Source organism: Aplidium turbinatum, chromosome 9 (assembly GCF_918807975.1).
Source record: "Aplidium turbinatum chromosome 9, kaAplTurb1.1, whole genome shotgun sequence".
NCBI classification, from domain to species: domain Eukaryota; kingdom Metazoa; phylum Chordata; class Ascidiacea; order Aplousobranchia; family Polyclinidae; genus Aplidium; species Aplidium turbinatum.
The window spans coordinates 12,980,765-12,990,466 of record NC_137480.1 but is presented as its reverse complement, the minus strand read 5'-3'; the positions used below and the strand labels follow the sequence as shown (position 1 = coordinate 12,990,466).

At 41.5% G+C, this 9,702-nt stretch overlaps 1 protein-coding gene across 1 annotated transcript; it reads right to left on the bottom strand.

The window, feature by feature from the left end:
- Positions 1 to 245: 245 nt before the first annotated feature.
- Positions 246 to 5,744, bottom strand: LOC145776705 (uncharacterized). Its single transcript, XM_082587934.1, has one exon. The coding sequence runs from the start codon at positions 5,742 to 5,744 to the stop codon at positions 246 to 248; it is 5,499 nt and encodes a 1,832-aa protein (XP_082444060.1).
- Positions 5,745 to 9,702: the final 3,958 nt, after the last annotated feature.

The following is a 9,702-nucleotide window of genomic DNA, read 5'->3' as shown; positions in this document are numbered from 1 at the left end:
CAGCAGCAAACGACGACTAAAATGTGGTAACCGCAACTACGGAACAATAATAAAAATAAAGGGCGTAAAATCTCATACACTCCCCCACCAAAATGGGGACTGCAGAATCAGTACACATTTTTACAAACACGATACAGAAGATTTTACGATTACATACTGCATCACAATGACTAAACGACAGAGAAAGCGGATCGTGTAGCAAGAGCATTGCAATACAATAGAAAAAAAAAACGATTGCATCAACACTACTCCTTAGCAGGAATTAGTATGGACAGTTTCACAATAGGTCGTTCACGTACACCCTTTTGTGTAAGTACAGAACAGCTACGAACGACGCCATGTTTATCATGATTAACACTAATAACTCTACCCAGAGGCCAATCACACCTAGCGGAATCCTCACTAGCAATTAAAACAATGTCGCCCACTGTGACATTTCGTCTCAGTTCGTGCCATTTTTGGCGGGTCATAATTGTGTGGGGGTATTCTTGTAGCCACCTATCCCAAAACTGATCAGCAAGGTACTGAACGACACGGAACCTTTCTCTAGCATAACAATCCTTTTCATTCGATAGAGTAGGGGGAAGAGCAACAACAGTGTTCAATTTTAGCAAATGATTGGGAGTCAAAGGTAACTCTTCTCCTGCCTCCAACGGCACATCAGTCAATGGACGAGAATTCACTATGCATTCTATCTCAGTAAGTACGGTACTCAGGGTATCGTCGGTGATTACTCGATCCTTTAGTACAGTCGTTAATATCCTACGCACTGTCCTAATCATTCTCTCCCAGCAACCTCCAAAATGGCTGGCTGTGGGTGGGTTGAAACTCCATTCTACGGCGTTTTGCCGAAGATAATCATGTATCTGAACCACGTTCCATTCGGCTATTGCTTCTCGCAACAAACGTTCGCCACCGACAAAATTGGTACCATTGTCTGTGTAGATTTGGGACACTGGTCCACGTCTTGAAATAAAACGTCTCAAAGCATTGATAAAGGAGCTGGTTGTCATATCAGGAACAAGCTCGAGGTGAACAGCTCTACTTGTCATACAGGTAAATATACAGCCATAGCGCTTGTGTTCGGTGCGCTTCACTTTGACGCGCAGTGGGCCAAAGAAATCAATGCCACAATGACTAAATGGAGGTTCATGTACTCGCAGTCGGGCAGAGGGAAGATCAGCCATAACTTGTTGACCTAATCTGGCTTCTCTCTTCAAACAAGAGACACATTTACTAATAAAACGGCGAATTATAACTCGAGAGTTCACGCACCAATAACGCTGACGCATAGCATTTAGAGTAGAGGTGACGCCCAAGTGTCCAACATTGCGATGATAATGGTCAATTAATAATCTGGTAAAGTGCGAGTCCTGTGGCACAATCATTGGATGCTTTGCATTGTAACACATGTTGGCGTTGTCAAGTCGTCCACCAACTCTCAGAACTCCTTCAACCAAAATGGGGTCAAGCTTGTGCAAAGCATCTGATTTCTTTAATTGAGCATTTACATTCAAGTTATTTGAGTGTTTGAACCACAAAGGGAATTGATTACGTTGCACATATTTGACGAGTGCAATTTCACTGTTATATAATTCGGTTGCCGAAACTGGTCCATTCACAGCGAAGTTCACTCCATTGCATTTCGATCTCAAATAGTTTTTGAAACGTAACAACCATGCTGTCGACACATTCAGTTTATGTAAAGATGAAAACTGAAGAAGTAATCGATCGGTTGGTTTGCAGTCAACCTCAGATAGACTAGAAAAAACCTTAGCTTCATTGACAGCATCAAAGAGTTTATAAGTACAGGAATTTGGCTTCAGATTATCCAATGGCTTAGGCCAACTCTCTGGGTTTAATTTTAAAAAGTCAGGGCCTTCCAACCACATACCGGACTTTAACATGGCTTCAGCAGTGAGTCCACGAGAAGCTTGATCAGCTGGATTCAACTCTGTGGGGACATATCGCCAGTCGTATACACATGTATGTGCTTGAATTTTTGACAAACGGTTTCGGGTGTAAACAGGAAAACTTTTACAATCTGCCAACAAGCTACGCAACACTGCGGCAGAATCAGACCAAAATATACAGGTGCAGTCATTTAACTGTAACTGGCGTTTAACGTTTTGCGCCATTCTTACGGCATCCAATGCAGCTTCAAGTTCAAGCTGTGGAATCGTGCGTTTCTCGGAGTCGGCTAAAAAGGATTTTGCAGTCACAATGTTACACTGAGCCCTTCCGTCCGAATATATTGCACGCAAATAGCAAACACAACCTCTGGCATTATTAGAAGCATCAGCGAATATGTGCAGTTGCTTCCCAACAATAGGCGTGTTGTCAGCCCTCATCTCATAAAAACGTGGTATGCGTACATCACTCAACTGTGCTAAACTTTGAACCCAAGTTTCCCATTTCTTGCTAATAGAAATGGGCACTCTTTCATCCCAGTCCAAAGCCAGCCTACATGTCTCACGAAACAACAATCGTGCGGCTAGAACTACTGGAACGACCAAACCTAAGGGGTCAAACAGGGAATTCATAATAGACAACATTGAACGTCGTGTCAGAATTCTATCAGGAGGGTTTACGGAAAAGCGAAAGTCATCATCAACTACATTCCAAACTATCCCTAACACTCTCTCTTGCTTGCCGGCCAAGTTCAATTCTTGCATAGGTTTCGGCGCATCTGGTTCTTGAAGGGAGTTAGTCACTTCATTACAAGTGGACACCCATTTTGTGAGATTGAAGCCGCCCAGAGATAAGAGCTGTTTTGTATCACTGGCCAATTTTATAGCAGCATCTTTGTTGTTAGCGCCGGAAAGAAAATCGTCCACATAAAAAGAATTCAACACGTTCTGTGCAACATTAGGGTCAAAAAATTTACCATACTCTCGAGCACATGTGCGCAAGCTAAAGGCGGCACAACTAGGCGATGAACGAGCACCAAACAAGTGCACTCGCATTCGATAAGGGACAGGATTTTGCTTGATGTCGCCATGAGGCCACCATAAGAATCTGAGAGCATCACGGTCTCGCACTGTCACTTTCACTTGGTGAAACATCGCTTGTATATCAGCAACAATTGCAACACGGTGGCTGCGAAACCTCATCAGCACACCTACCAACGAATTGACAAGATCGGGACCTTTCATCAAATAATCATTTAAAGATTGATCATGTGATTTTGCAGCACAGTCAAACACAATGCGCGTCTTATCCGGCTTTTTTGGATTTATGACTGGGTGGTGTGGCAGATACCATGTTTTATTTTTGGTGTTAATTTCATTTTCAGGCACAATTTCAGCATGAGCTTTCTCAACGTAATCTTCCATCTGTTTCACATAACGTTTGCAAAGCTCATCATCTCGCAATAGCCGTTTTTTTAATGTAGATAGACGTTTTTCAGCCATGCTTTTACTTTCAGGCATTTTAACGGCATCATTTTTCCAGGGAAGAGGTAGCTCATAATGCCCATCGGAATGGACAATATGGCGTTTCATCATGTCATGAGCAATTACATCTTCTTTTGAGTATTTCAACCCAAACTCTGCTGCTTCTTTGTTGTTACCAATCCATGTGAGCAAATCTTCAACATGGGGTATGTCATGTTCCAACGGTGAAGGATACATAGTTCCTTCATCATCAATAATTACATCAGACAGCAATTGAGAATCCTTATAGTCAAATGCCGATGAAAAGAATCCAGAACTGGAAATTTCTTGCTGCTCAACCAAGGCAGGACCTTTCAATAGCCAGCCTAATGGCGTCTTCACTGCGTCAGGGTACTTTGTTGAGTCAGGGGAGAATCTACTTTCAAGACACCGATGCAGCATCACATTGTCATTGCCTAACAGCAACGTCACATCTCCAGTCACTAAATTAGGAAAAGAAACACCATGCAAATAATCTAACTCACTCAACAAAGTGGCATCAGGCAGATTGTTGGGTTTGGCTGGAATCTCATCCAACACAGCAAGGCCATTAAGTTCATATTCTCCTTCTTCTACCAAAGGAAGCACAGTTAAATTAACAGATGAAGTATTAATAACTTCAGGATGACTGGTGGTGAGAGTTCTTAAAGTAAATTGAGTTTCCACATTATCAGCACAACTCACATTCAACTCATCCAGCAAACTTTGCTCACAAAATGATTTGTTGGAACCGGAGTCCAACAAAGCATAAGTTCGTGTCTCTTTTTCACCATTACGTACCCTTACAGGTACGATATCCAAATAAGGTAAGGAATTCATAGGAACAAGTGAACATTGCATACAATTTCTTGCTTCGGGATTATTCGCTACCATCGAAGCACTTCTTGGGCCAGTGGGGGTCAAGTGTAACAAGCGATGGTGACTCATACCATGGCACTTATCTAAGTTACATCTCACAGTAAGTTTGCATTGGTTTGCTCTGTGGCCTCGGTATAGACAATTAAAACATAATCCAAGTTTCGATGCAAACATTATTCGCTCCCTAGGAGTTTTTTGTTTAAATAGAGCACAGTTATCTAATTTGTGCTCTGCATTACAACAAACACAACGCTTTTGATCAAATTTTGAATGTGGGATGGGTTTGGATGATTCATCAGCAAGAGCTGTCAATACCCGGTGACTACGGCCACTGTCGTTTGTATTACTCCTTACAATTTTTGGAAATAGCATTTTACTATACACTGAGTTAGCCTTCAGTGATTGATGAATAACAAATTCTGCAAAGTCTGAAAACTCAGCCACTCTCCCGTAGTCCTCTTGCACAATCATAGCTTTATCTACCCAATCTTTTCTTAGATCCACAGAAAGTTTATTAACAAGAGAACTAATGAAGTCCACAGAATTCATGGGTGAAGGTGTTCCAGCATCCTCCATTGCTGCCAAGCATCTTTTCATTAAAACTGCAAAACTTTCTAATGCTTCTGCATCATTTTGCAAAATTCTAGAAAATTCTAAAAGACGACGCTCACAACACCGTGAGACAACGTGTGGTTGGCCGTACCTACTATACAACTCACGCCACACAATACTGTACGCTTGAGACTTGTTTCGTTCACTGGCAAGATGCTTCACCTTTTCATAAACAGATTTACTGCAATGTTGGAACAGATAAACCAATCGAAGATCATCATCATAAACTTTATTTGCCACATGGACCTCAAATCGATTTACAAAGGCCCAATAGTCCATGGGGTCACCTTCGAATTTCTCCACAGAGGGTTTGGGGAGAAATCGATCTCCAACTTCAATATGACGACACTGAGGTACAACCGGATTCATGTGATGAGACTGAGGCACAACTGGATCGATATGGGGAGACTGAGATACGACAGGATCAATGTGAGAAGACTTCTTACCCTTTGATGGATAGCAGTCTAGGGTGACATAACTACTCCTTTGAGACATGCTATCCCACAATTCAGCCTCAACTTCTGCCATTTCAATATTTCTTTTTATCTGATTTCTTTGCATTTCCAATACTTTTCTTTTCTCAGCTTCTTCCTCATCGAGGTGCTTCAAAGCGAGTTTGGCCAATTCAACTTTTATGCGGCCTTCTCTACGTTTAATACTAATTGAACTATGACTAGAATGATGGCTTTTGGTTGAGTGAGCCTGAGAAACACCCTCAACCGAGCTTTTGGATTTTGAAGCCTTCCCTGTGGAATGCACCGCTACCTCCGAACCAGGCCCATCTGTCCTACCCAACACCTCCCCCAAACCACGCTCTTTTTCAGTCACTTGATCAGCCATGGCCCCCAAACAGATAAATTACACAAAATACACAATAAGCTACCAAAAGCGCAAGAGTATCAATATAAAGGCACAAAAAATAAATATAAAGGCACAAGAATAAATTATTGTTCAATCCGCAAGAGAAAGATATCTCTTCGTTTTTGATGAAAAGTTTGAAGACTGAACGAAGGACACCTCTTCGTCTCGATGAAAAAGTTTGTAAACTGTATCAGCTTCGCGCACAGCGCCGTGGAGCGTGACGCTCGCGTTCTGATAAGATTTTCCTTTTTTGTGAGTAAACGCGACCTGGCAACACTGGACACACTCAGTAGATTTTTGCAGGACGGTTTACTGTGGAATAATAATACAACGAACATAAATACCTAAAACAACGAATTAAGCGGTTACCACTCAACATGCCAGTGCACTTACCAAACTTTTATGTGCTCCACATGTACTGATCACATTGAATCACAAGAATTCATCACTATTCACAGCCTAATTGTCTTGAAAAATAGAATACAAAATAACTAGGCTAACTGTACAGTGCACTGAAACCGAACACACACGGATTTCACTAACAAAAACTACTGCACAATATGTTCACTATACACTTAAGAATTCCCTTACTACCTCAAATCGGCTGCTGATATTTACAGATAAAAAAACTGCACATTAAAACATTAGCTAACTTGCTTACAAAACAATTCTGTCATGGTAAACTTCGGAAGGCTTCGCAGCAGCAAACGACGACTAAAATGTGGTAACCGCAACTACGGAACAATAATAAAAATAAAGGGCGTAAAATCTCATACACTAAGGCTAAAACACAATAAGGTTAACTCACAAAACTCAGCAAACAACACTTCTACTAAAGGTTAAACCAAACAAATTGATTGATTGTTATAGTTTGTTTTATTGTTTGTTGTAAATAAAGCAACTGCAGGTCAGTGTGCAAGACAGAACTCAACTGTGGCAAACAAAGTAGCTATGCGTAGGCTACAAAGTAATTAGCGTCAGCGCAAAAGCGCTTCAGGAGGGAAACGTCCGAAATCGAGTAGCCTACCACCCTGTAGGGGAGACCGGGGATAGCTCGGACGATTTTTTTAAAAATAGCCCATATTTTTTTTAAATTAGCCTACACAGCAAGTTGGTAAATGTTATTTTGTTGTAAACCTTAAAGCTTTGCCAAAAAAGGGTAGGAGTATCGTTTGTTTCAGCAAACCGGAAATGCTCATAAAAAGCATAATTTCTACGGTCCTCAAATGTCCGAAGTCATCCCGGTACCGGGGTAATTTCGGACATGCCTGGGGTCATCTCGGACAGCAATTTTATGCAGACGTTTTGAGTTGATTTGACAGTTAATACAGAACATTTGTTTTTCTTTTGTATGTCCGAACCATTATGTCTTCAAAATCCAATAAATTATTCAAAAGATCTGAAAATAAGATTTTGTTTAAGTTTGATTTTTTCCACGGGGATACTTCGGCCATTGTGTTCGAAGTATCCCCGACCACGTGACTACAGGTAAATGAAGAAAATATGGCTACCTGATTAACTGCTGGTCAAAATCATCACTTGCTTATCTGATAATTGCTTTCTCACTAGCCTACAACCTTAATCAATAAAAAGTTTGTTTTGATTAACTGCAACGGAATTATGAGCTTACACGTACAATTTTGAAATCTTGATATCACTGATAAAATTACTTTTTCGGCCTCAAATTTCTAAGAAAACTAGACATACTTGAAAACTTTATCCTGATTTGTAATGGAGCCACAAAGCTTTGGCAAACGTGATTTAACAATAGCCTACTCTACTGTGACGTCAAATGCCTTATCCGAGGTATCCCCGCGTCCGAACTATCCCCGGTCTTCCCTACATCGTACTCGACTACAATATCCCGGTTTAAATAGCCTACATTTTAGCCAGACCATCCAAACGTGGCTCGGTCATGGTCGTGCGGTAATAATTTATTAATTTTGCAGGTAGCCTACTTTAGTGAATTGAAACATCGCTCATTGGAGGCAGTTGTAACTGGAAGTGTAGCAAAGATTCGAAGTAATTTATGGATAATCGGATAAGTGCCGAGTTATTCAGCAGCTTGACACGCATCCACAAGAGTCGCAGGTCGTTTATCCACAGAAACTGCAAGCCAATTTGCTCTTTATCTTCGCAATTTAATAGTACGGTACCCTATAGCTGCAAAGCAATTGCTTGGTTCAACATCCAGCATTTCATGATAGAAGTCGAAAATCTCGTCGATCGGGCAGTCCTCATCTTTATGAATCAATGAGGGCAGAAATGTGCTGACTTTAAAAGTTAGCGAGCAGTGCTCATTGCATCTCTCGTGAATTTGTGCCATGCGATTGTCAAGAAAAGGAAGAAAAACTGTTTGTTTGAAATAGATTTCCGCAGTTTCCGCTGGAATGTTAGGTCGATGTTGTTGTCTAGGTGCTCCCCGCGGCATTCGGATTTCTTTGCCAAAAACTGAGCAAGCCTTGCCAAAAAGTTGGTGAAAAAGCCTATTATCGCCCCTTAGGTCTTGTGACACAGTTGCGCAGGATGAGTCATCCAAGCAATTAAGTCTTGCGCTACAACTTTTTTTTTGGCAAAATTTGTATTTTATTTTTTTTACCTGATCATTAGGGGGAAGCCATCGCCCTTTATTCTCCCCCCTGAATACGCTACTGCGTTTAACAAAGTGGATTGCTTGTAGGCTAACTGATGTAATTCTGGCTTTCATTAAATTAGATCAGCGGTTCCCAACCTTTTTTTGGATGTTACCCTAACCTCCACCCTGAAGTGAGCCAATTACCCCCACGATAAATTTTCAAAAACAAAAGTGTTTATTGCTACGTATTTCAAAGGGCTAACTATGACAATCAAAATGCAATACAATACTGAATACAAGGTAACGATGCTTGGTAAACATTCAATGCGAAGGTTGGGCCTTGACTTTAGGGGCCAGCTTTGTGATCCTGGGCTTTGTGGTACTGAGGGCGATTCTTGTGTCGCTTTTGACATCCACGCGATTGCGCTTCTTTGTCTTTATTCTCAAGACAGTTAAAAAGCCTTGTTCACAGCGATACGTTGTTGAAAAAGATGTCACGATATTTAAAGCCCGTGTCGCTAATGTTGGTGCGTCCTGGAGTCTGCCAAACCAGAAGGCTTCCAAGCCATTCAACTTGAAATCAAGTTTCAACGCTTCGTTCATTCGAAGAGTGATAAATTCTTCTTTTTGCCGGAGAGTCGTCATCATCCACCTGGCTGTCATCACATGTGAAGGGCTCAGTGCAACATTGGAGACTAGCCGTGTCCAAATTCGGAAAGTAGTTGTCCAATGTCCATCTTCTTGGCTTGCTGGCCTAAGTGGTCAGCTATGTCCTCCTTCACGACGCTGTCAAATCAAGTTCATTGCCTTCGAGGTACATGTCAAGCGTCTGAAACTGCGCCACTGTGTCTCTTCCAACTCGCTTGTTCCACAAGTTAATCTTTGCGATAAATGCAGCCACGGCTACTTTGGTGTCGATCACAATTACATTCTTGATTAAAAGATTGTCTTTGTTCAATTCACCAAAGATATAAGCCGGGTAGCACAGCTGGGAAATCCACTGTTGGTTAGAGAAGTATCCTAGTCGGACTTCTTTTTTATTAGAAAAACATGGACAGCCTCACGAAGTTCGACCAGGCGGGTTATCACCTTGCCACGAGACAGCCATCGTACTTCTGTGTGGTACAGTAATGCTTCGTATATTTCTCCCATCTTCTTGCACAGTTCCTTGAAAAGACGGCTGCTCAGTGTTCAATTCTTTCGCTTTTATGAAGTTCACAACCTTCACTGTTTCCAAATCGTGCCTCATTACCCCCCAAAAATAAGCAAATTACCCCTCGGGGGTAGTTTACCCCCAGGTTGGGAACCACTGAATTAGATGGACTAATTATTATTATTTTATTAATGGCATGAAATTTGTTG

Excerpts from the sequence above, each read along its gene's own strand:
- LOC145776705 (XM_082587934.1), bottom strand. The coding sequence starts at position 5,744 with ATGGCTGATCAAGTGACTGAAAAAGAGCGTGGTTTGGGGGAGGTGTTG.